Here is a 23774-nt window from a genome sequence, read left to right on the forward strand (position 1 = left end):
GGAAGGCCTGGGATGAAGGGCTGCAAGAAAAGCAGTTCACACTTACCAGTTCAGGAATCTTACTCAAGAAAAAGGCCCCAAGAGATCCTAGCTCACAAGTAGGACTTGAGGCCAATCTGTCCATCATACAGGGCTGTCCTCAAAGTGACCTCTGCTACCCCCATGTGGCCTGAGCCAGCACTGCAGCCACAGATGAGCCTCTTTGGGTTTGATCATTTTGGCTCAAGCCTGTGGACTCTACTAAGTACCAACCTGAGACACCCACCCATGCCTGCACTGTGTGGAGGGACTTACTCAGGGTAGAAGGGTAAGGGAACCTACACAGGAAGTGGTAGGTATCTACTTAAGAGTCAGCAACAGGAAGTTCCAGCTAAGGGAATGGCATTTGCAAAGGTGAGGGATGGGCTTTGACTGTTGGATTGCTCAGTTCCAAGAAATCCTGCTTGACCTTGATCCTAACAAAGTAATGCTGGCAAGCTAGTTTCACTCAGTGTTTACTAATTGACCACCTGCCTGAAGCACACAACTGTAATAGTGAAAATTAAACTAACTGCAAGAACAAGTGTGCCTTGATATGTTAGTGATACCTCAGGCAGAACAAAGCACCCTAGAGAACTGCAGGCTCATGGATTATCTGGTGGTGGCACCCTAAGAGCTTGGCCATAAAAGCAGGAAACAGGAGACTGAGAAAGAAGGATTTAATGTGGGAGGCAGGATGTCTAGGATGTGGGTTCTGGCAGAGGGACGCCCTGGCCCTGGTCTTGGGCCAGCAGACGCAGAAGCAGGGAATGCAAGGCCCGGCAGACCGGTGTATAGCCCAGGCGACTCAGATGCAGGTAATCATACATATCATGGTGGCTGATGGTGCCATCGGAGTGCACAAACCCAGGATCTGCATCCAAAAAGTGGGCACGTGGGTGGCCAGCCAGTGCTGCCCGTACCAGCTCATTCACCTGTCGGTTCTTCTCCCGAAGTGGGTTGGGGTGCTGACCCCTTGGAAGCAGGCCCTGAGGAGGAATTCCAAAAATTTTAAGATGTCCTATCAACATCTGGCTATTAAGCTCTGTACTAAACTGCTTCTTCCCATTATATTCCCAGTTGCAAAATACACCAGGTATAGGAAAGTGGGGAGGATAGAAGGGAGGTTCCTGAAACCATGTCCTAGCTCCCATTCAGCAAGAAACTTCTGGGTGTCAGTCTCTTTCCAATTCAAAAATGCTGACATAGGGGTTGGGATTGTGGATCAGTGGTAGAGCACTTGCCTAGCATGTGTGAGGCACTGGGTTCGGTTCTCAGCACCACATATAAATAAATGAATAAAATAAAGGTCCATCAACATCTAAAAAAAATTTTTTTAAATGCTGATATAGCAAGGGGTAAATGCCCTCATTCAAAGAAAAACCTTAACTAGAAGTGATGGAGCCTACATTCTAGGAATATCTGACAAATTTCAGCTATGCAAGTGTGGGGTTTTTTGTTTGTTTTTAGTTTTTCAACACTCCCAGTATCTCCAGCACTCTCTTGAATGAAAAGGGCTAATGGTTCCTAAATACATCCTCAATCACAGTCAATCATGAGAGTAGCAATCTTCCATGTGTGCTTTTGCCGGAAAATCACTGTCCTTTGCCATAGTTGCCCAGAACTGTGCCTGCCGGTCTATAACTAGGATGTCCCAGACCACCGCCATTCTTCTTTTCCCATACTCCCAGCCTCTCACCAGCACCACGACCCGGGCCTGGGGCTGCCTCTGGTTCACCAGTTGCACAATGGCCTTGATGCCACCAGTCACCTGCTCTGCTGTATGCCCGTGGTTGTTGGTGCCCACCCAGACCACCACGATCTGTGGAAAGAGAGGTGGGAAGCAGTGGTGAAGAGGCAAACAAAGGGTGCTTCAGCTCCCCAGCCAAGCCCCACTCACCTTGGGCCGGATGTGTTCCAGTTCCCCATTCTCCAGCCGCCACAGTACGTGCTGTGTGCTATCACCACCAATGCCAAAATTGAGGGCATGCAGGGGAGAAAAGAGCTCCCTCCATATCTGTGGATGAGAAATGGTGTGAGCATAGGCCTAGGCTCAGGCTGGGTCACCATCCTCTGTCCAGGTGTTAACCAAATACCATTATAGAAAAGCCTTGCTTTATGGAAGTTGTCTGGTTAAATCTCACCTTGAGCAAATCCCAGTATGGCGTAACCTCACTTCATAGAAAACAATATGGTCTCACTTTAAACCAAACCCCGAAGAAGAAGACTTACATTATGGAAATCCATCTGCTTGAGCTTTGCATGGAGCCAACAACATTATATTTGAAACTTATTTTGAGGAATACCATTATGGCTGAACCTTGCTTAGTGGAAAGTTTATGATCCAGCCTTTTTTGTGAATCATCATTATAGTTAATCTTTACTTTGGGTAAACCTAAAGTAGGGCTGTGAACTACTTGAAGCAAATGAAGAGCTTCACCTTAGGCAATCTTGTAGGAAAGCGTCTTTCTAAGTCTTGTTATTCAGAGACTCAATCTGACAAACTCAGGTCACACATTTCCTCCTCCACATTATGTTGCACTTACACGGAGATTCTTGGTGACCAGCGGCCTCAGGCCATTTTGAGCACCCCACATCTAGCTGGCCTGGATCCTGAGCTTAGTTAGGGCACAGGCCAGGATGGGGCAGGAGGAAGGGGACAGCCCTCACCTCACATTGGTGCATTAGCTGGACCAAGGAGTCCCCGATGAAGACGACTTCGGGTTCCTTATCTTTGCTGTCGGCCACGAACCGATGGTGCTGGAGGACACAACAGGAGGAGTCAAAGGGACGCGCGACCCAGGCCCCGCCCCACTTCCTTAGGCAGCACGACCCCAACAGTTCTCAGCTTCTCAGATGGCAGGTGTTGAGAACCGCAAGAATCAGCATTTTGCTTTAGCCTCGCAACCACCCGACCCGAACGCAACGGGCGGAATCGCTCACCAGGGACATCCAGCGCCCGTCGCCCTGCACGTCTTGCACCGGTGTGGGCCTGCTGGCTGGATTCTCCTCTCCGCTCATGTTGGCGTCGCCGCTCCTGCGGAGGAACAAGTGAGGTGGGCCCGGGAGTGCTCCCAGGAGGAGGTGACTCCGCCACGCCCACTCCTACCCCTCCAGGCAACAATGGACTGTCCCGACGATCTCTCTCAGGCGGAGGACGAAGGCCGATCTAGGGCGCGGCCTCTTCCCCAGGGGCGGAAACCTTCACTTTGGAGCGAGGTGGAATTAGGAACCTTCGTTTCCCCCACGGCGGCCGCGCGGTGGGCTCGTCCGGCGCTTCCCGCCGGGGCCACTCACTAGTGGGCGGTGGCGGCGGCTAGCGCACCCCGGTACGGGGGGAGGGGCAGGCGAGACCATCCCTGTGGCGGGGGAGGTGGGAGAAACCACCTACTGGTGCCACGGGGAGAGGCGATTTACCTGAAAAGCCGAGAGTGGGCAAGGAAAACCTATCGCTTTTCCTTGGTGGAAGAAACCATTTGCAGTACGAAAAGAAAAGTGATGAAAGGACCACCTCCGGTGTGGGGGGTGTGCCCCATTCACGTGGTGGCGGCGAGTGGGGGGGGGGAGAGGCAAGCGAGTGGACGAGTTCATACTTAGATCCCTTGAGGGGGCGGCTCCTACGCACCTGGCAAGAGGGGACGCTCCTATTTTCTACTGTTGTAGGGGACAGAAAAGATGGCAAAACGTGAAAATTAGAGGAACAGTTCTTTGGAGACACTCTAAGGCGGAACCAGAGCCTTAGGGAATCTCTCTGTTCGTGGGTTTCACTCAAAACACCAGGGTGTTTGTTTTTGTTTTATGCCATAAAATCTAACCTACATATCTGTAAGTTTAAAACACCAGAATACCTACAAGGTGCAGAAAAAGAAAGGAAATTGGAGATGTCTGCAGGGCTCAGGTCCATCTTGGCACTTCTTCTGCAGATCAACTTGCAGATCTGTCGCCTCTGCTGCTTTTGTAAACATAGAGGCCGACCTACACCTTCAATTGGGTGTGTCTGGCCTCTGAAACAGATCCACAGCCAAGGCCACCTAGGGTTGCGCCCCTACACATCCCTGCTCTAAATTAATCTCAAATTTTAATGTCTTCTCACATCTCCCTGTTCTCAGGGACCTGGTGGAGGTCTCACTCTCTCCTACACATTTTGATCATTTTCTTGTAGCCCACCTCCAAGTTGGACCTTCCCTACTATTCATTGCTTCTGGATAGATTAATAATGGAGTCAGAGATGAGTGTTATTTATTGTGTTTATGTTCTGCTGAATCTACTTTCCTGGAACCAAGCCTGGCATAGTGGCTGCTCAACAAATACAATACTTGCTGAATGAATTTTGCATGAATGTGTCGGATCCTCGCCTTATCCTTGTTTTGGGGAGACAGATAACAAACATGGAGCTATGAGAAGTCAAAGTTGAGACTGAGGGAAGTACAAGGGACTTCTGGAGGAGGAAGAGAAGCATTCTGAGTGCCAGGTTTTTTTTTTTGTTTGTTTGCTTTTGTTTGTTTTTTTAAAGAAGCAGTATCTGAGCAGAATTTGAGATATAATGAAGACTGGGCAAACGGAAAGAAAAGAAATTTGGTTATACTATTACTTATGCATGGGAAATATCTTGGCATTGTTTGATTTTAAAGTCTGAGGAAACAAGTATAGACAGATAACCTGGAAAGGTGGGGGACGGGGTAGTTCCTGAAGCAAAGCTGAGTGAGAAACAAAGCTTCCAAGCATTCATTCATTTATTCAGTAGGCACTGTTTCAAGTTTGATGTATTGGTTCTTTCCAACCTTCTAGCAACCATTTGAGGGAGGCTCTGAGCAATTTCAAAAATTTCCAAGGTCAAATATACTTGTTTGGGTGTTTGACCTAGATAATTAAGCTTCAGAGACTGTGAATGACAACACCACAGTAAGATTCTCCAAGGATCAGGTCTGTGTCAGGAAACTGGGAAGACAAAGCTCTTCTCCTCGCCCGCTCATCTTGACTTCTAGACAGCCCGCCAATAGCTGTCTAGACCAATCAGCAGTCAGGAATGGGGCGGGCCTAGGATAATCTCACAGCTAATTGGTGGGCAGGAGATGTCGAGGCCAAGTAAGGCTGGAAGGGCGGGGCTATAACTGGCACTTTGGGAGCCTCGTGCCTCTATAGGGCGCCTGAAAGTCAAAGGGCGTGGCAGGGACACACGCATGCGTGTAGTGTGCCTGAGGCCCGAAGAGCGCGGGGCGGCTTCGAGGCTCGGGTATGAAAGAAGCCATTGCTCTCCACAGCCACGTGGAGTGAGTTGGGGGCAGGTTCGTTGGTACAGAAGAGGGTACGCTGCCCCTCCCCCACTCTACCTCTGCGCACTCCCCTCATTCTGCCCCCTGCTCTGCCTCAACTGCCCTAGTCTGCCCCTTGCCCCAGGCCTCCCCTCAAAACTAGTCCCTGTCCCTGATAGCTCTTCTGTCTTCCTTTCTGTCCTCCAGGATCTTTCAGGCTCTCCAACTTCTCTTGATATTCTTTCTCCTGTCTTTCTCTAAGGTTTTTATTTCACTTTCTGCATCTTCTTGTAACTCCTCAACTCCTGGATTTCTCCTCTGTCCAAAATTCCATTCTGGTCCCTAGATCTCTCCAATTTCATGATCCATTTGTCTGTCATCTTTCATCTTTTAACTATATCCCCATGTTCCAGTTCCCAGTTGTCCTTTCTCTATCCCTTGACGTCTCTTCTTATGTTACTAGTATCTCAACCTCATTTAGGATTCCTTCTCTGGACAAATCCTTTTCAGCTGCTCTCTGTCCACTTTTTTCTTTTTCTTTTTTTTTTTTTTTTGGCTTTTTTCTTTAAATAGTATTCCTCACTCAACTATCATTTCTCACTTTACTACTACTTGACTTACCTGCATCTGATGACCAGCCTATTTTCATCTTTCAGGACATTATGGACTCCCGGCGGCCAGCACCTCAGCCTTTCCAGCAACCTGAGAAACCTGGCCGTGTCCGCCGACGGAAGACCAGGAGGGAGAGAAATGCCCTTGTGGGCAGCCGCCGGGGGAGCCGTCAGGATCTTATGGCTCCCTGGAATCCCGTGGCCCCCCGGGATCCTGTGGCCCCTTCTGCCTCCAAGCTTGTGGTCATAACTCAGGGCCGGCTGAGCCGGGAGCACCGGGGTCTCTTCAACCATGAGGTGAAATCTCTGGATGTGGCCCGATTGCTTAGCAGTGGGTCCCTGGAATCAGGAACTCTCTTTCTCCAAACCAAACCCTCCCCAAACCCAGGCAGAGTCCAAGAACCAGAACAGTCAAAGGGCAAGGAGAATCAGGTGCCTGGAGACTTCGGTCCAGGCCCCCCACATTCCCCAGAGCTCCCTTGCTTGGGGAAACTGCTGGGTGAGCTGCAGTGCCAGCTGATTCTGCCACAGGCCTTCCCCAGGAGGAACCTGGTACAGGAGGCCAGGGATATCATCGTGGGAAACTTACAGGCCTGCCATGGCTGTGTACCTGACCTTTCCCTGGTGCTCCGAGGCTGCCACCCACCCTTGCCAGGTGAGCCCACTTCCTGTTCCTATGTTCCCTTTCCCTTCTCTGCTGTAGCTCAGCTCTCTCCCATATATTTTTTTTTCCTCTGTACAAGGGACCAAGCCTGGAATCTCTGAGAAACAAAGGATGACACCCTCCTGGATCAACAGCCCTGAGCAAGCCCCAAGGGAAGAGAGGCAAAGGAGACTTCGGGGAACAAAGGAGCTCACCTTTTCCATGCCTCATACCTCCAGCCCTCCCGTTACACACAGGGTGAGCCTGGTGCCACCAGGAGGTCCCTGGCCACCCACTTTGCCCTCCTTGCCTTCACCATCTGGGGCAGCCTGGGGCCCTCCAACAGCTTTTGACCTACTGAAAAGCATCTGGCTAGTAGCCACACCACCCCTTCCCAGACCCTGGGCTGTCGGCCCACCTCAGCCTCTGCCTCAGCCACTATCACCCTTGTTGCCCAGAACCTCTGCTCTGGACTGGAGCCCCAGCCCCCTTGCCCCACTGCCCAGCCTCTCCTGGGTGGTAGCTCAGAGCAGTCCGGAAGCCTGGTCCTTTCCACCCATGAGACTGTACTGAGAGTGCTGAGGCCAGGATTGGGGCAGTTACCTGCACTCATTCACCTCAATAAAGTAACTTCTTCATGGTCCTCTTGATTTTCAGTGACTGGCTCATCCAGCAGAGCAGCTTTCCTTAGCACTGAGTCCTTAGGCTAAGATGAAGGGGAAGGTACTGTCATTAGTCACCTTCCTGGAGCCTGGGGGGTTAGAAAAATGGAGGAACTTGGGGAATAGTCCTTCTAACACATATACTCACTATGGCCAAATATGTGCCTGACTCCAAGCTCTGGTGATGCTGAAACCCAGAGTCAGTGAGACCAAGATGCCAGTCTAGGGGCGAACACACACAATCCCAGCTCCAGAGATTGCATCTGGAAGAGAGGATCAGGGGCTGGGGAATCCAAGGAGGAAGTAATGACTTTACAGAGGAGCTAATAGATCTTGTATTAATAAAAGTTGGTAGAAACTTGATAGTTGGCTAAAAAGAACATTTAAAGCAATGGGAACAGCATGTATAAGACCTGGAGGAGGGCAAACAGGGTGTGGGACATTTTCATTCAGCCCATATCCTTAGGCCATGCTGGGACCTAGAGTCACATCTAGGCCTGTCCTTGAGGAATTCCTGCCCTGATGAACACAAGGAACAGTATATGTACAGGATCAAGGCAGGAGAGGTAGATCAGGGCTGAATCTGGACCACGGGGTTTTTTCTTTTGCACATGATATATTAAATGTTAGATCCAATTGTCTACATTAGAAATCAAGTAGTTTTGCTTCTTAAAAAAAAAATTCACTGGGCATAGTAGTTTATGCTTATAATCCCAGTGACTCCGAAGACTGAGGCAGGAGGATCTCAACTTCAAAGCCAGTCTCAGTAACTTAGGCCCTAAGCAACTCAGTGAGACCCTGTTTTTAAATAAAATACAGAAAACGGCTGGGGATGTAGCTCAGTGGTTAAGTGCCCCTGGGTTCAATCCCCGGTACCAAAAAACCACTCAGGAGGCTTAGTCAGAAGGATCACAAGTTTTAGCCTTGCAACCACTGAGGGAGACCCTATTTCAAAAGAAAAACTAAAAAAAAAAAAAAAAAGGCTGGGATTGTAGTATCCCTCAGTGTTCAATCCCCACTACTGAAAACACACACACAGAAAGCAAAAAGGATGTGGCAGCAGATTTCTCCTGGCAACAACTGGCCATAGAGCAAAGACCCCATGTTCTACATTGAAGATATTTCATGCACTGGTTTTCCACTTGGCCTTTTGGCTTAGAAAGTGTAAAAAGATTTTTTTTTTTTAAGGTATTGGTAATTGAACCCAGGGGTGCTCTACCATTGAGCTGTATCCCCAGACGTTTATATTTTTGAGACAGGGTCTTGCTAAGTTGATGAGACTGGCCTCAAATTTGGAATCTTCCTGCCTCAACCTCCTGAGTTGCTGGAACCACAGGTATGTGCAACTGTGTCTGGCTAAAAAAGAGTATTTTGAGCAGCAGAAAATTTTCTCTAGTGGAGAGGTGGGGACAAAACTAGGAATTTTGTTGGAGTCTGGTAAGAGAAAACAAGCCAAAGTGCATTGATTCTACCCCGAATAGCCTTTCTAGGCTTTTGCATTGCTCATTGTGAAACCACAGGCCAAAGAGACTGGGTGATCACAGGGCTGAATGACTTGGCTAAGGTGATGGTGGGTAAGTGCAATGCTGGAATTTGAACCCAGACAACTTGAGTCTCTGTTCCTGGATATCTCACACTTCTGTTTCACAGCAACCATGTTTCACACTTTAGTAGAAGTGATAGGATAGGGTCAGGCATCCAGGTCTGATGGTTGTGGTATAGTGCTCTGCCACCTCCACCTCCATGTTGTGTGACCCAGAACAAATAGCTTGTCCTCTGTGCCTCTGCAGAAACTTCACATGGTGCATTGGAATAGGGCCCTGGCAACCCAGAGATGGGTATGGAGCTAAGGGGGGCTGCATGGTTGGAGGGATGGTTAATCAAAGAATCTTTTGGGGAGTAAAGGGTAGGGAGGTCAGGATAGATCTCGCATCTGGGAGGTTGGTGCCATGCTGGAGTCTGGAAGAGGACAGCTAGAGGAATTTGAGTTCAGTTGAGGACTCAAAGAACCAAAGATTTCCGCGAGACCCCCAGAGTACAGAACTGGAGCTGGGGCGGAGTGCCAAAAGATGGGCAAGGGGGCTTCCCCTTTCTAGTGGGAAGGGTAGGCTCCAGCTTGGGTAGGAGGGGGCGGGGACCGCTGCGCCCGGCGGCCCCTTTAATCGGGGGCGCGCGCTGGCCGGCCCGCGCGCTCTCGCCTCCGTCTCCCGGCCGGAGCGGGAGCCGAAGCGGAGCCCGGGCCAGAGCGGGCGGAATGGAGCCCCAGCGCGCGCCCGCGCTGCGCCGCCTGCTCCCGCCGTTGCTGCTCTTACTGCTGCCACTGCCCCCCCGCGCCCGGGCCAAGTATGTGCGGGGCAACCTCAGCTCCAAGGAGGTGAGCACGCCGGGCCCTCCTCATCGGCGGCTGAGACCCGGGGACCAGAGAGGAGAGGGTGCGCCCCGCCCCCTGCTGCCCCTCCCGGGTGGATGTGGGACTGGAGCCGGGCGGATGGAGGATTGGGCAGGGTCGAGGCCGCGGGGACCCTGGGCTTGAGGCCAGACTTGGGGGTTGTATTAGGGACGTTGAGGTCAGCTGGGTGGGGTGGTGGCAGGGTTGGGAAAGGCGGAGTTGGTGGGAGTTGGGGGCGCACCGAGGTGGTGCTGAAGGGACAGCACTCTTCACTCCTGCAGAGAGCCCGAGTTCACCGCACCCGCGCCCAGGGCCAGGAGGGGCGGGGTGGAAGCTTGGATGGTCTTTGGAACCGCCGGGGTGTGTGTGTGTGTGTGTGTGTGTGTGTCTGCGTGCGCGATCTCCGCTAACTGGGGTAATGCTGATGGGACGGTGGCCTGGACAGAAGTGGCTTCTATGGGCACCTGGCCCTCCAGGGCCCTCCATGGGAAATGCAGGAAGGAGTGCTCAAGGGGAGGAAACTTGGGGGTCATCTGAGGTAGAAAACCAGGGCAGCAGGAATCCTGGACCCATGCAAAAGGGAAGTGAAAAGAATTTTGGAGGTGACTTGGTCTCCTTGTGGTATTGGGAAGCCAGTTATCTGGGTAGGGAAGACAGGTTGCGAGTCTATTAAATGGAGGAGCCTTCTGGATGGACTCAGAAGAGAGTCTGATTGGGTCCCATTGCCAGGACTGGGTATTCTTGACAAGATTTTGTTTCCTCTCGGATTATGGTCGACTGGACTTCCGCTTCCGCTACCCTGAGGTGAGTCTCCCCCAACTACTTGCCAAACTGAGGCTGGATAATCCCTAGGCCTCCCAAGGTAAGGGCTACCATAGCTCCATGCACTTCCCCAAACCCCCAAATCTCTGGGTTTGCAGACCAAGTGCTGTCAGAACATCCTCCTCTATTTCGATGATCCATCCCAGTGGCCAGCAGTGTACAAGGCAGGAGACAAGGTGAGGGCTGTGAGGAGGGTGCAGGGGGAGGAGGCAGAGGTTGTGGGTGACCACAGAGTGACCCTATCTCTGCCTTCCTCAGGACTGCCTGGCCAAGGAATCAGTGATCAGGCCGGAGAACAACCAGGTCATCAATCTCACCACCCAGTATGCCTGGTCAGGCTGTCAGGTGCGGGGGAGTGGGCAGGTACTGAAAGTTGAGGCCTGGGGACGTTGAGGACAGGCTTCAGCCTTTTCCTGGCTCCTCCCCAGGTGGTGTCAGAAGAGGGAACCCGCTACCTGAGTTGCTCCAGTGGCCGAAGCTTCCGCTCTGTGCGTGAAAGGTGGTGGTACATCGCACTCAGCAAGTGTGGGGTACGGGGCTGGGATGGCCACCTGGGCCTTCTCCTCTTTGTCTTCCTGCTGACTCCCTACCTGCCCAGGACCCCCCTTAGGCCTCCACTTTCCCTACAGGGAGATGGGCTGCAGCTGGAATATGAGATGGTCCTCACCAATGGCAAGTCATTCTGGACAAGGCACTTCTCTGCTGATGAGTTTGGTGAGCAGATATCTGGAAAACAGGATTCAGGGTCTCTGTGGGAGCCAGGTGCATTGGTACACACCTGTAATCCCAGCAACTCAGGAGGCTGAGGCAGGAGAATCACAAGTTAGCAAGACCCTGTCTCAAAATAAAACAAAAAGGGCTGGGGGGTGTGGCTTAGTGGTAGAGCACCCACAGGTTCAATCCCTAGTACCACAAAAATTAACCAAGTAGCTGGGCTCTGTGGTGCATGCTTGTAATCCCTGTGGCTCAGGAGGCTGAGGCAGGAGCATTGAGAGTTCAAAGCCAGCCTGAGCAATTTGGAGAGGCTCTAAGCAACTTAGCGAGACCCTGTCCCTAAATAAAATATTTTTTAAAAAGGGCTAGGGATGTAGCTCAGTGGTTGAATGCTCCTAAATTCAATCCCCCATACCAAAAAACAAAAACAAACTAATCAAATAAACAAATATTTTTAACAAAAGGATCTCTATGGAAGCCCAGAGTGGGTACCTGCTGAGAGATACCCACTCTGGGAACCATTTTCTCCTTCCACCAAATCCTAGGGATCTTGGAGACAGATGTGACCTTCCTCCTCATCTTCATCCTCATCTTCTTCCTCTCCTGTTACTTTGGATGTGAGTCCAGCACATAGAGGTGGGAGAGGAGATATGGGGGAGCAGGGTTGGGGAAATGGGCTACCCTCCCCTCTTTGAACAGCCTTTCCCTGCCTGCTTCCCAGATTTGTTGAAAGGTCGTCAGTTGCTTCACACAACTTATAAAATGTTCATGGCCGCAGCAGGAGTGGAGGGTGAGGTTTAGTGTCCCAGCTTTTGAGTCCTGGGGGAGGAGGGACTTGTGGCCAGATATGGGGATCTAAGGCAAGACTCCTGGGTCTGATGGAGGAGGGGTTGGAGGCTGTGAACTCCTGGGTATCCTAGCAGGTAGGTGGGGGTGGGTGGTCTAGAGTCTTGATGGGGGTGGAGGAGGACTCAAACCATATGGATCACAGTGCCAGAGGACAATGATGCTCCAAAGCCAGTTTCTGTCCTTTCCTTTCTCTGCCCATCCTTTTCCCAGTCCTAAGCCTCCTGTTTTTCTGCATCTACTGGGGCCAGTATGCTACTGATGGCATTGGCAATGAGAGTGTGAAGATCCTGGGTAAGAATGGAGTGGGGCCATGGGAGGGTGGAGCCCTTGGCTCAGGTCTGGCATCTTCTCTGAGCCAGTCTCTGAGCCACCCTCTCCTCCCTTCCCAGCCAAGCTGCTCTTCTCCTCCAGCTTCCTCATCTTCCTGCTCATGCTCATCCTTCTGGGGAAGGGATTCACGGTGACACGGTGCCCGGGCAGGGAGTGTTTGTGGGGTGGCTGGGCTGGGGAGTAGGGCAGGGAGGGGGGGCATGGGGTGGCTTCCCCCTCTCCCTGACAGCCCCCACTCCTGCTGTCTTCCTTCATGGCCTGCTGCCAGGGGCCGCATCAGTCATTCGGGCTCTGTGAAGTTGTCTGTGTACATGACCCTGTACACCCTCACCCACGTGGTGCTGCTTATCTACGAGGCTAAAGTGAGTCCCCATGGCCCTGCCAAGCCCCACCCCCTGCCTCCGTGCTTTTGGTGGCCTCCTCCTCCTTGACCTGTCTGTTGCCCTTCCCCACACAGCATCCTTCCGGCTCGCTCTCTCTCCTACTCTGCAATTTTCCACCTTCCCATTTGTCTCTAAGTGATTCTTTCCCTCTTCACCATCTAAGTAGGTTTCTTCCTCCTCCCTCGGTTTCTTACTGTCTGTCACATTTAAGCTCCCTGTCCCTGTCTGTGAGTTCAGGGGTTATACAGACCTGGATTCCACTCCTGTAGCCTTAGCTGGCTGACCCTGGGTGATGACCCCCTCTTTGACCCATTACCCTCTCTAAAAAGTGGAGGATCTTATCCTCCCTAAAGGCTTCCCTCCTAGTCTTACTTTCCTCCTCTGTGAAAAGGGGTGACAGTAAGACCTCTCTCATTGAGTTGATGCTAATGGGAAAGCTCATACATGGTAGGTGTTTGGCCCCATGTTGGGCACAGGGTAGCTAATGCATGTCTTCTCATTTGTTTCATCCTCTCTATCTCTATATGCCTCTCTCTCCATCCCTGACTTCCCTGCTGCTTCTGTCCCGACCTGGTACCTCTGCTCCCTGGGTACCCAGGGGTGGGGTCCAGGGCAGGAGGCCAGGGCTATGATGAACCCTCTCCTTGGGACCCAGTTCTTTGACCCAGGTCAGGTACTGTACACCTATGAGTCTCCAGCGGGCTATGGACTCATCGGGCTGCAGGTGGCAGCCTACGTGTGGTTCTGCTATGCTGTGCTCATCTCCCTGCGACATTTCCCTGAGAAGCAGCCCTTTTACGTGCCCTTCTTTGCTGCCTACACCCTCTGGTGAGAAGTGGTGTCCTCCATTGTTTCTCTCCCCCACCTAACTCAGACCCTCCTCAGTAAGGAAGAAGAGCTTTCAAGTTAGGTAGTTGTCACCTGAAATCTGTCACTTTTTCACTTTATGACCTTGAAAAAATTAGTTTCCCAAAGTAAAACTCAGTAAAAGTAAAAAAAATAAAAACAAGAACTTACTTTTGGATGGTGATATAGCTCAGTGGTAGAGTGCTAGCATACATAGGCCCTGGGTTCAATCCCCAGCACTGAAAAAAAAAATTACTTTCACAGACAGTGCCTTAGATTGTTTACCCACAAAAAAAGGTCTTCAGTAATATCTTGCAAATAATTATCTCAAGCATGCATTGGGTAATATTGCAGACTTAGTATCTGACACCCAGTAAATGCTCAATAAAAACTCATCATTCAACAATACAATAGTAAAATAGGCAAACTCTGAGCCAAGTAGCCTGGGTTTGGATCCCAGCTCTAAAGCTTATTAACTGTGTGACCTCAGATAAATTCATTAACTTCTTTTTGCCTTAGCTTCCTCATGTGTTAATGGGGATGGAAACTGTACCTACTTCATAAACTCACTGTGAGAGTTAAAAGTTTTATATGTAACTCACTTAGAAACAGGCCTGACATGCAGTAAATTCTTTTTATCATCATTTGTTAATTCAATCATCAAACATCTACTGATTTCCAATCAGATGCCAGGATTTTGGGTGGGTGGAACCAAGTTAAATTCAACCTAGTCTTTGTCCCCTAGGATTTCCAGATTAGTAGCATTTCTGTTCCTTTGCAATCTCTGGCTTTTGAGGGCCACACTGGCTGCCCTTTATTTTGGGACCTGCCTAGGGCCTGTGAATATGCATGGTGTGGTGGGGGTGGGGCTAAGGGATGGCGGGGAGGGCAAGGGCAGTCTCTACCCACCCAATACCTCTTGTACAGGTTCTTTGCAGTTCCCGTCATGGCCCTAATTGCCAATTTTGGGATCCCCAAGTGGGCCCGGGAGAAGATTGTCAATGGCATTCAGTTGGGAATCCACCTGTATGCCCATGGAGTGTTCCTGGTAAGGATGGGCCTCCAGGGAGGGATGGGAAACTGAAGGGCAGAGGATGGGTGAGGCTTCCACCCCTGATCTGCCTGAATGTCTGAGCTCTGGACCCATCTCCCCTTTAGTCATTTGCCCTTTAGTCATTGAGGAGACTCCTCAACTGATAGCCTGCTGGGTAGTCTACTGTGTCCTCTAGAGTCTACCCTCTTCTACTATTCCTCTCTGCCATCTTGTGTCCTGCCTTCTCCCCCACATCTTTATTTTCATTCCTGATCCTGTCCCTGGTCTCTCACATTTTCCTTTGTGTCCCTTCTGCCCTTCTGAAGCCCCTACCCCATCCTTCCCCCAAAAATTCTCATCACAAGCTATTGTTCAGGAAGAAGTAGCTGGGAAGGGACAGGATGGTGCTTCTGGGGCCCTAGATCTGAATGGTGTTGTTTAGACAGAGGCATCAGGGGTTCCCAGCACCACATCTATTTTTTGTCTTGGTTCATATCCTGTCTGACCTTCTTGACAACGGTTCTCATATTCATTCATTTATCCATCCATCAACTGTTCGCTGGACACCTGTCTTGAAGCAGCCTATTTTCTTGCCAGGGACATCCATGTTCGTTTATTCTTACTCTCCAATTGTCAGAGCAACCTCAGGAGAGGACAGATAACAGTCATTGTACCCACTATACAGAGAGGGAAAGTTAAGGCACAGAGAAAGAAGATGACCTCCAGGGCTCCATGGCCTTTAACAGCAGGGCAGGCACTTCAAACCCTGTCCTCTGGCAGACCACAAAGTCTCATATAGGGGAATCCCAAAAGGAAAATAGGCATCACTGAGGGCCCCAATTCCTGAGGGACTCACAATATGTGCATGGAGGGAAGTACTCAGCTTGAAACTCTGTAGGAATTCAGAAAGAGATAAAGAGAAGAAATGATGCCAGAAGCAGTGGTACATGTTCATTAATCCAGCTGCTCTGGAGGCTGAGATAGGAAGATTGTAAGTTCAAGGCCGACTTGGGTAATTTATCCAGGCCTTGTCTCAAAACAAAACAAGAGGAAGGAGGAGGGTTGGGGACATAGTTCAGTAGTAGAGTGTTTGCCCAGCATGCACCAAGGCCCTGGATTTGGATCTCTAACACCACAAAAAAAAAAAAAAAAAAAAAAGAAAGAAAGAAAGAAAGAAAAAGAAATTCTGAGAACCCACCATGTGCCAGGCTCCGCACCAGTGGTTTTCATTTCCACTCTCTCATCTTTCCAAATAGGCACTATAATCCCTCTTGGCTGGTGAGGCTCAGAGTTTAATCATTGTGTCCCAGATCCCATACAGAGAGCGATGGAGCAGAGATGTAAAGCAGGCTCAGACTGCCAGATGCAGTGCCCTTACTATCATTTCACCTTCAGCCAGCTTCCTTCCTAACATGCTCAGCAGGCATCCAACTGCTCACTGGCTTCAGCTCCTTGCTAACGCATTCAACACAACTTAAGAAGGGTTGTGCTGTGTTTCTGGGGTGTGGTGCAGTCCCTGGCTTCATGGTCTGCAGGACTATAGGGAGACATCCAGGCACTGCTCTGGAAGGTTCTGGGGATTCAATAGGGAACAGAAGAATCAAGTTCCAGCCTCCATGGAGCTAACATTCTAGAGTGCATTAACTGCTATTTAATTGAACTTTGGGTTTTATGGAAATATTCTGTTATCTGTGCTCTCCATTATGGTGGCTTAGAAGCACTTGAATATGGGTACAGTAGTGCCGTGTGAATGAAACTTTATTTTGATGAAGCCACATGTGGCTAGAAGCTATCAACTTGGACCACACAGGAGAAGAACCTTAACAAGTGACAGCCCAGGGCTCTGAAGAAGGAAGCACAAGCAGAGTAATAAAAGATGTTTAGAGGGGAAAGGTCAGAATCTCGGGCTCCATGGGAGCCCAGAGGTGACAGCTAATCCAGTCTGGACATTCGCAGGAAAGTGTGGGGGATGTCACCTGGAGGGAAATCTTTAGAACCCCCAAGTTTATGGAAACATCCCGGGCCCTGGATAGTGATCTCCAACCTGTCTTGCCTCTCGCCCCAGATCATGACTCGCCCATCTGCGGCCAACAAGAACTTCCCGTACCACGTACGCACATCGCAGATCGCCTCCGCAGGGGCTCCGGGCACCGGAGGGAGCCAATCCACAGACAAGGCCTTTCCGCAGCACGTCTATGGGAATGTGACCTTCATTAGCGACTCGGTGCCCAACTTCACGGAGCTCTTCTCCATCCCCCCGCCCACCTCCTCCGTAAGCCCTGCGACCCCGGCGCCCGAGGAGCTGCTGGCGCCGCCCCTGGAGTACCTGACCCCTCTCCCAGCCCCGCCGCCGCCCCCGCCCCCAGTGCCCGGGCGCCTGAGCCCGCCCCCTGCCTTTCGCACGCCCCGCGCCCCAACGCCGCGCCGCGACCGTCCCCTGGCGCCCGCGCCCACCCTTCCGGACTGGGTCCTGGCGCTACTGCGCACGCCCCCTCAAACGCCACGCGCGGTGCCCCCACCGCCCGCCTTCCGCGGCTCTCCCCCAGCTCCCAGGCCGCCGCCGGAGTTTGTCCGGCGCACCCCAACGCCTCCCCTTGAGTACCTGGCTCCGCTGCCCAGGCGTCCCGCTACCCACTCCTTCCCTGACGGACACGTGCGTCCATCCTTGGGGTAGTTGGGTCTTCTTGGGGAGGGGGACGGGCCTTCGGGGCCGTATCTGCCCCCTGAGGGTTCCGAACGGCCTCTGACCCTGACCCCCCTCCCAGGCCGGGAAGCAGGTGGAGGAGACAGCGGTAGCGGCGGCAGTGGCCCCGAGGGGCCGTGTGGTGACCACGGCCGAGCCGGGCGCAGCCTCCCCGCCCCCTCCCGCTCGGTTCCCCAAGGCGGCCGACCCGGGCTGGGATGGCCCGACGCCGCCTTACCAGCCGCTCGTGCCCCAGACGGCGGCGCCACACACCGGCTTCACCGAATACTTCAGCATGCACACGGCCGGGGGCTCCGTACCCCCGGTCTGAGCACCCCTGGTCGCCCCTGTCCCATGGGCCGCGCACCGGGCCCCGGCTGGGCTCCGGACCCCCAGCTCTGTCCCTTCCCCAGGGCTTGGCCAACCCTCCCAATTCTCCCCACCCCGCGTACCCAGGTTGGGTGCGCTGCGTCCCCCCCTTCCCCTTTGTGCCAAACGGTCCCGCGGGAGCCGCTCTCCCCGTCCCCTCCCTCAGCCCCTGCCCCGAACGGCGCCGGATTCTGGGCTCCCGCTGTTCCGTGATCTACGACCCCCCGATCCCCTCCGAGACCTCTGACCCCGTCGGACTCCGGCACACCCACGACGACCGCCGGGACCCAGCTCGTGACTCCAGGATTCCGCGACCCCGAGGACGGATATTGTGAAGCTGGTCTGACTCAAACCCTCCCTCGGATCTGTGACCTCGGACCCGTGCTCTCTGCCCCTATCAGCATTCGGGGGCCTTCCCTCGGTCCCTTGCACAAAGACTCCCCCGCCCCTTGCCAAAATAAAAGAGAATTCGTTTTTTTTTTTTATAACGTGGCTTCTTTTACATCTTGATGGTGCTGAGCGGCAGGGTTGAGCAAGAACCGTTTCAGGTTCGGGATTACAGTGTGTCTATCTGTGAAATGACATTTTGGGACCCAAGGCAAGGGGTTACATAATCTGAACTTCGTGTTGACTCGGAATCTGGGAGCACAGAAGATTTCAATCATCTGGCAGAGCCCTGTATTGCACTGCTCCTTTATTTTTACCTTCTTTTCCAATCGGATATCGAGGCGCCCTCCAGTGGCAAAAGTGTTGCTTAGCTACTGCTTTGCTCTCCCAGATTTTGTGGTATGCTCTTGCCGCTGCGCATGCGTGATTCTCTTGCTCCGCCAGCCAAAGAGGTCGCTGATGCGCATGCGGTCGAGTACAGATGGGCGGGGAGATCTCCGGAAGTCCCTCTTGGCGGAGGGGTGGGGTTGGATCCTCTGTAGTCCTCCCAGGGCCGCTCTGACCAGCCGGTCTTCAACTTCTCGCCTTCCCTTGGCGGGTTCTCCCAGAGCGGCCTCTTGGTTCCCGCCCCCACGCCCTCCCGGCGGGTCTTTCCCGGGCCTCTCTGGCCCGACCATCCCCTAGTCTCTCTGGTCTGGCCTATCCGGCTCGGGAGGGAGGCGCGGGAGGGTGAGAGCTAAGTGAGTGCGCCTATGGAATCCGGGCCCGAGCCGTGAAGACAGGCTCCGCCCCTGGCACCCGCTCGCGCCCCGCCCCCACCTGGAGGGGTCTCCCTGGGACCTACCTACCTGGCGGGTCCCGGCCTGCACCCTTTATGGAGCCCCTGCCGGGCCTTAGAACCCTTGGACCCTGGGGACCTTCCCGTCTATAAGGTCTGTTTTGGCCTGCAGCGGCCTGAGTCTAACCCCTGGACATTATTTATGGGGTCGGCCCCCCTATGGGGGCCCGTGTCTTTCAGGGACCCTTTCGGTCCCTAAGCGTCGACCCCATCCAAAACGACCCTGTTTACAGGGCCTTCCATGGGTGTATAGAGCCCGCTCTTCGGCTTCCAGAGCCCATCAACAGCGGCTGTTCCCTTCACGGGGACTGCGTCTGCTGGACCTCCCCGGTCTACAAGGCCATGCTACCCCTATAGAGGTCGCATTTGCAGGGACTCACCCCAGTAGAGGGTCCTCTCCGGGTCTTTAAGGCCCTTCCGGTCTCCAAGGAGTCAGTGCCGGAGGTGGCGATGGCCTTGGGCCAGGCTCTGGGCGCGGTACTGGCCCTGGCCTTGGCTATGCTGGGGCCGCTGTCCCCTGGGGCCCTGGCGGGGGACTGCAAAGGGCAGCGGCAGGTGCTACGGGAGGCACCTGGCTTCGTGACGGATGGTGCGGGCAACTACAGCGTCAATGGCAACTGCGAATGGCTTATCGAGGGTGAGTGGGGCCGCGTGGGTCACTCACTCATTCGCTAGTCCATTCATTTGTGCATCCATCCACCCAGCACATTGCCAGAGCCCTGTTCTGGTCCAGAGCGGTTACTCTAAAATGCAGGACACCCAGTGTTGTAATCTGAGCCCCATTCTGGAGGTCTGAAAGTCTGGTGGGAGAGGTGTGTGCAGACCAACCGAGAGCATCAGTAGGGATATTCTGAGTAATTGCTGAACACTAAGGCTCTCGGTTCAGTCACTTGGTTTAGAATTTAGGCTATATATGGTCTGTGACTTTCAGCAGTTGACTTACTTTCTCTGAGGTTTGACTTCTCTTACCCCAAATGAGGATGACAATTGTAGTCACCTCCTAAGGATGTTAGAATTAAATGAAACCAGGTATTTAACATACCCGATGCCTGATTCATAATAAATGTTTAATAAATGATATTAGGATTATTATTGTTATGTTTAAATTATTTCAGCAAATGCATTTGTTTTTAGTCATTCGTGTGCTACACATATTTGCCACCAGAACATAACAGAAGTGACTTAGGGCTTGGAATCTAGTAGGGGAGACAAATACAGCTCAGAGTGGTCTGTGATGGTGAAACCCTAGGGCCTGGGAGAGCAGAGAGGCTTCCTGGAGGAGATGTCAAAGCTGAGATCTAAGTGACCAATGGGAATCAGCCAGGAATGGGAAGAAGAGCATTCCAGAAACAGGGAAAGGTCTGTACAAAGACCTCAACCCTACTCTTATGGGCTCCCAGAGAATAGGGGGCAGGGCAAAGCTATTCCTGGGGAGTGGGAAGCCCAGAGAAGACATCTGACTTAACCTGGGGATTGGCTGAGACCAGTGACATGGGTAAGAAGTGGAAAAAAACATTCTTGGCAAGGAAAGCAGCCTGCAAAGGCCTGGAAGTGGGAGAGTGTGATGCTTTTGAGCAACTTGGATATATTGAAACAGAGTGTCAGATAGCAACCATCAAACCAGAGTTTGGGGGGTTGGGAGAAACTAGAGGGTATAGGACTTTGTGATTTTGAACTGTATCCTGAAGGCAATATGGAGGGAGAAGAGAAGTCCAAAGACAGTGTCTAGAAAATCCCAGGAAGTCCTCACAGGGCAGTAGGTTTGGCAGTAGGCTACAAGGAGAGGTAGGAGACCCTGGGCAAAGGCCAGAGGGATAGCAGAGCCTGAGTCATGTAGGACTTTCCTTGGTTGGTAGACTGTGGAGCTTGTTATTTTTTTAATCTTGGGGACACTGAGGAGCTTCAGAAAGGTTTTGATAAGTAAGAGGAAGGGCATGATTTATGTTTTAGAAGACCTCTTTGCTTTGTGGGGTATAGATGAAGTCATGTGTCTTGGGGGAGGCATGTCTGCCTGACCCAGTATGGGAGCCATTTCTGTCAGACTGTAGGATGAGAACAGCATGAGTGTGGTGGTGGTGGGGGGAAATCACTCTCTGACCCTGAAGATTCAACAAACATGTTGGCAATGGTGGGGCTAGGTATGACATGAGGCCCCCAATGTGCCACTGTGGCTGAATGTGCTTAGGGGAAGGTGAAGAATCTGCTAGAAATCATAGAGGAGGAGCTTCTGAAACAGGGTTCTGAAGTACACATAGGAGTTTACAGAGTTGGAAATGGGAACAGCCTCTATGCAGACATGAGTGAGGCAGGTATCTCTCAGGATCCTTCTGGGTTTGTCTGGTCTGGCTGCACTGTAGACTGGGACTTGAGGAGGGAGCCCAGAGCTGGGGAAGATGGGCCTTGAATGTCACGCTGAGCAGCTTGACCTTTCTCTTGGGATTGCTAGGGAGCCACTGAAAGATTTTGGGCATGGCTCTCAGGCTGGGTGGGGATGGACTTGGTATGCTGATCTATAGGAGAGAGTGAGTTTTGAATTAGGCAGGGGCTGGGGCATGGTCATGGTCATGAGGTGTGGAGATTGCAGGGAGATGTTTGTGGAGTTTCACCAATGACACTTGGGGACCAACTATGGGGATCTTGGGGTGAAGGAAATATCTGGGAGGCCTCTAGACCTCTCTTGATCTTCCATCCTCCCGAGCCTTGTCACCTCTGAGAACCAGTATCTCCCTCTATATTTGAAAAATTAGCAACCAGTCCACTTTTATGCCAAGTTCACAGTTTTATCTAGTCCCAGCCCTCAGGAGTAAGAGAATCCTGCTTTGGAGCAGGGGTGGGGGTGGGGGTGGCAGGGATGGTGATTTGGGATCAGATTTCTGTCAGGAATCGTGTGGATTGGGTGGAAACAGGAGACCTTGAACTTAGGGAGGAACTTGGGTAAGGCAGATGGTGAGCTGGCCTCTAGCAGGCACTTGACAAAGATGTTCTTGTGAATACAGGAACAGAGCTGTGTAGTTTGGTTGAGGCTAGTGAGATTCTGGGAGGTCTGGTTGCCTGGTCCAGCTGAATGGGTTTTCTGCCTTCCCCAGGCCACGGGTGGGGATCTTTATGTGGTGTTCCCCGGGGGCTGTGGTCAGAGCCTGAGAGCTGCCAGCTTCAGAAGTCTTCCTTTTGTGCATTTCTTCATTCCAGCATTTGCTGAGCCCTTGCTCAGTGCCAGGCCTGTTGGGCAGTGCTGGGAATGGAATGAGGCCCAGGCCCAGGTCCTGCTCTGTGGGCCTCCTAGGCTGCAGGGGAAGTAGACCTGACCCAGAGGAATGAAGGTTGTAGTGAGACATGAGAACCCTGAAGGGGGATTCCTAACCCAGCTAGGGGCCATCAGGGAAGGCTTCCTGGGTGGGGAGGGGAAGCTTGCTACTAAGAGAAGGATGTACTCCAGGCAGAGCTTGCACAAAGGCCCTGCTCCATAGAGCTGTGAGCATTGGGGTGATGTGACAAGACTGGCCTCCAAACACCAAGTTAGGGAGCTGGATTTTCTCCCAGGGTGGTGAGGAACCACACAGGACTTTTGAGTAGAGGAAGGACAGGGCCAAATGTCAAGTTGGAAAGACCCATTTTAGAGCAAGACTGGAGGCCAGGCCTGGAAGGAATCTGAATCAGTGGTCCTGGTGAGAGAGGACAAGGATGAGGGCAGGGCAGTGCATATTACTGAGCACCCTGGCTCTGGGATGGCAGGTTAGAGTTATCATCTTCCTGAATGTTCACATTAGCCATGGTAGATGAGGAGAATTATTCCTGTTTTACAGTTATAGGCTCAGAGAGCCCATGGAACTGGTTCATAAACAGTCAGAGGGAGTGGTAAATCTGTAGGATCCAGATGGGAGTGCTGAGTGGTTGTGGGTGAAGGGCTTTCCCTGGGTCCTCCAGCAGGTCAGAGTCAGAGCTGGAACCCAGCTTCTACTTTCCTCAGCATGAAGGACTCCTCTGAGCTGCCTGCAGTGTCTCTTAGGGACACCTAGTGTGGGATGTGGAATGAAAGTCTTCTGGAGCCAGGACCTGGCTGAGAGCAAGAATAGGACAGTATTAAGCTCTTGCTGTGATAAGCTAGACTCCATCATAAGCACTTTATGGGCATTATTGTCTCTCACACAGTCATTCAGATGTCAGCTGGGGCTGTAGTCACCTGAATGCTGGGCTGGATGTCCAAGGAGGTCCCTCCCAGGGTTGGCTGCTGATTTGATTCTGGCTGTCAGTTGAAAGCTCAGCTGGGGATATTGGCTGGAACACATAGTGTAGACTATCCACGTGGCTTTGGCTTTCTGTAGCATGGTGCTGCGTTCTGAGAGCAGTCCACGAAGCCTAGGTAAAATATGCAACCTTTTTACTTCCTAGCATCAGAAGTTCCAGAATGTTTTGCGACTTTTTTTTGGTCAAGCCAGGCATCAAAGGCTTTTCAGCTAGATGGGGTAGGGAATCAGCACTACTTTTTTTTTTTTTTTTTTTTTTGGTAGCAGGGATTGAACTCAGGGGTGCTTAACCACTGAGTCACATCCCCAGTGTTTTTTTAAATATTTTTATTTAGAGACAGGATCACTGAGTTGCTTAGGGCCTTGCTAAGATGCTAAGGCTGGCTTTGAACTCACAGTTCTCCTGCCTCAGTCTCCTAAGTCTCTGGGATTACAGGCCTCGCCACCATGCCTGGTAGCACTCACCTTTAAATGTGAGAAATGGCCAAAAAATTTGTTTGTTCTGTGATGCTGGGGATGGAACCAGAGCCTTATGCACCTTGGGCTAGTGCTCTACCACTGAGCTATATCCCCAGCCTTGGCCTAAAAAGCTATAGGTCCACAATACACTGCAGTATCATTATATACCCAGAGCCAGGGAAGGTAGGTGACTTGTCCAAAGGCATGTAGCTATTAGCTCTTCAGTGGCAGAGTCAGGATTC

General features: G+C 52.0%; 4 protein-coding genes and 1 long non-coding RNA gene across 9 annotated transcripts in view; 3 read left to right on the forward strand and 2 right to left on the reverse strand.

Annotated features, from left to right (window-relative positions):
* Positions 1-681: 681 nt before the first annotated feature.
* Positions 682-3049, reverse strand: Pafah1b3 (platelet activating factor acetylhydrolase 1b catalytic subunit 3). The gene is made up of 5 exons (XM_040278856.2): positions 2962-3049; positions 2689-2778; positions 1919-2035; positions 1718-1840; positions 682-1007 (listed from the first exon to the last, which is right to left on the reverse strand). Exons 1-5 carry the CDS (start codon positions 3037-3039, stop codon positions 720-722), a joined length of 696 nt encoding a protein of 231 aa, XP_040134790.1. The 5' UTR covers positions 3040-3049; the 3' UTR covers positions 682-719.
* Positions 3050-3208: 159 nt separating this feature from the next.
* Prr19 (proline rich 19) lies at positions 3209-7167 on the forward strand. 2 transcript variants are annotated; one of them, XM_005338152.4, is made up of 3 exons: positions 3209-3347; positions 5927-6536; positions 6625-7167. In XM_005338152.4, the coding sequence occupies exons 2-3, from the start codon at positions 5933-5935 to the stop codon at positions 7095-7097; spliced, it is 1077 nt and encodes a 358-aa protein (XP_005338209.2). In that variant the 5' UTR covers positions 3209-3347; positions 5927-5932; the 3' UTR covers positions 7098-7167. The 2 variants fall into 2 exon arrangements, with proteins under 2 accessions (XP_005338209.2, XP_040134788.2); XM_040278854.2 differs by lacking the exon at positions 3209-3347 and adding an exon at positions 3574-5323.
* A 2196-nt stretch (positions 7168-9363) lies between these two features.
* On the forward strand, positions 9364-17707 carry Tmem145 (transmembrane protein 145). Of its 3 annotated transcripts, none has more exons than XM_078031990.1 (15): positions 9364-9560; positions 10305-10379; positions 10496-10573; positions 10656-10742; positions 10826-10927; positions 11027-11111; positions 11657-11728; positions 11833-11901; positions 12171-12251; positions 12350-12428; positions 12559-12652; positions 13329-13501; positions 14447-14567; positions 16618-17205; positions 17318-17707. In XM_078031990.1, the coding sequence occupies exons 1-15, from the start codon at positions 9441-9443 to the stop codon at positions 17564-17566; spliced, it is 2073 nt and encodes a 690-aa protein (XP_077888116.1). In that variant the 5' UTR covers positions 9364-9440; the 3' UTR covers positions 17567-17707. The 3 variants fall into 3 exon arrangements, with proteins under 3 accessions (XP_077888116.1, XP_005338207.1, XP_077888117.1); XM_005338150.5 differs by having other exon boundaries at positions 16618-16824; XM_078031991.1 differs by having other exon boundaries at positions 10656-10700.
* On the reverse strand, positions 16293-17327 carry LOC144370796 (uncharacterized). The gene is made up of 2 exons (XR_013430758.1): positions 17155-17327; positions 16293-16745 (listed from the first exon to the last, which is right to left on the reverse strand). It is a non-coding gene; the product is annotated as an uncharacterized LOC144370796 (long non-coding RNA).
* An 859-nt stretch (positions 17708-18566) lies between the features above and the next one.
* The window catches only part of Megf8 (multiple EGF like domains 8), a 40176-nt gene continuing 34968 nt past the window's right edge, over positions 18567-23774 (forward strand). The window contains exon 1 of one of the 2 annotated variants that reach the window (XM_005338148.5): positions 18567-19466. In XM_005338148.5, coding sequence (XP_005338205.1) covers positions 19280-19466 — 187 coding nt within the window. In that variant the 5' untranslated portion in view covers positions 18567-19279. The remainder of the gene's footprint in view (positions 19467-23774) is intronic. The other variant, XM_078031987.1, reaches the window with a different exon arrangement.

The sequence above is a fragment of the Ictidomys tridecemlineatus genome, chromosome 15 (genome assembly GCF_052094955.1).
Source record: "Ictidomys tridecemlineatus isolate mIctTri1 chromosome 15, mIctTri1.hap1, whole genome shotgun sequence".
Taxonomy (NCBI): domain Eukaryota; kingdom Metazoa; phylum Chordata; class Mammalia; order Rodentia; family Sciuridae; genus Ictidomys; species Ictidomys tridecemlineatus.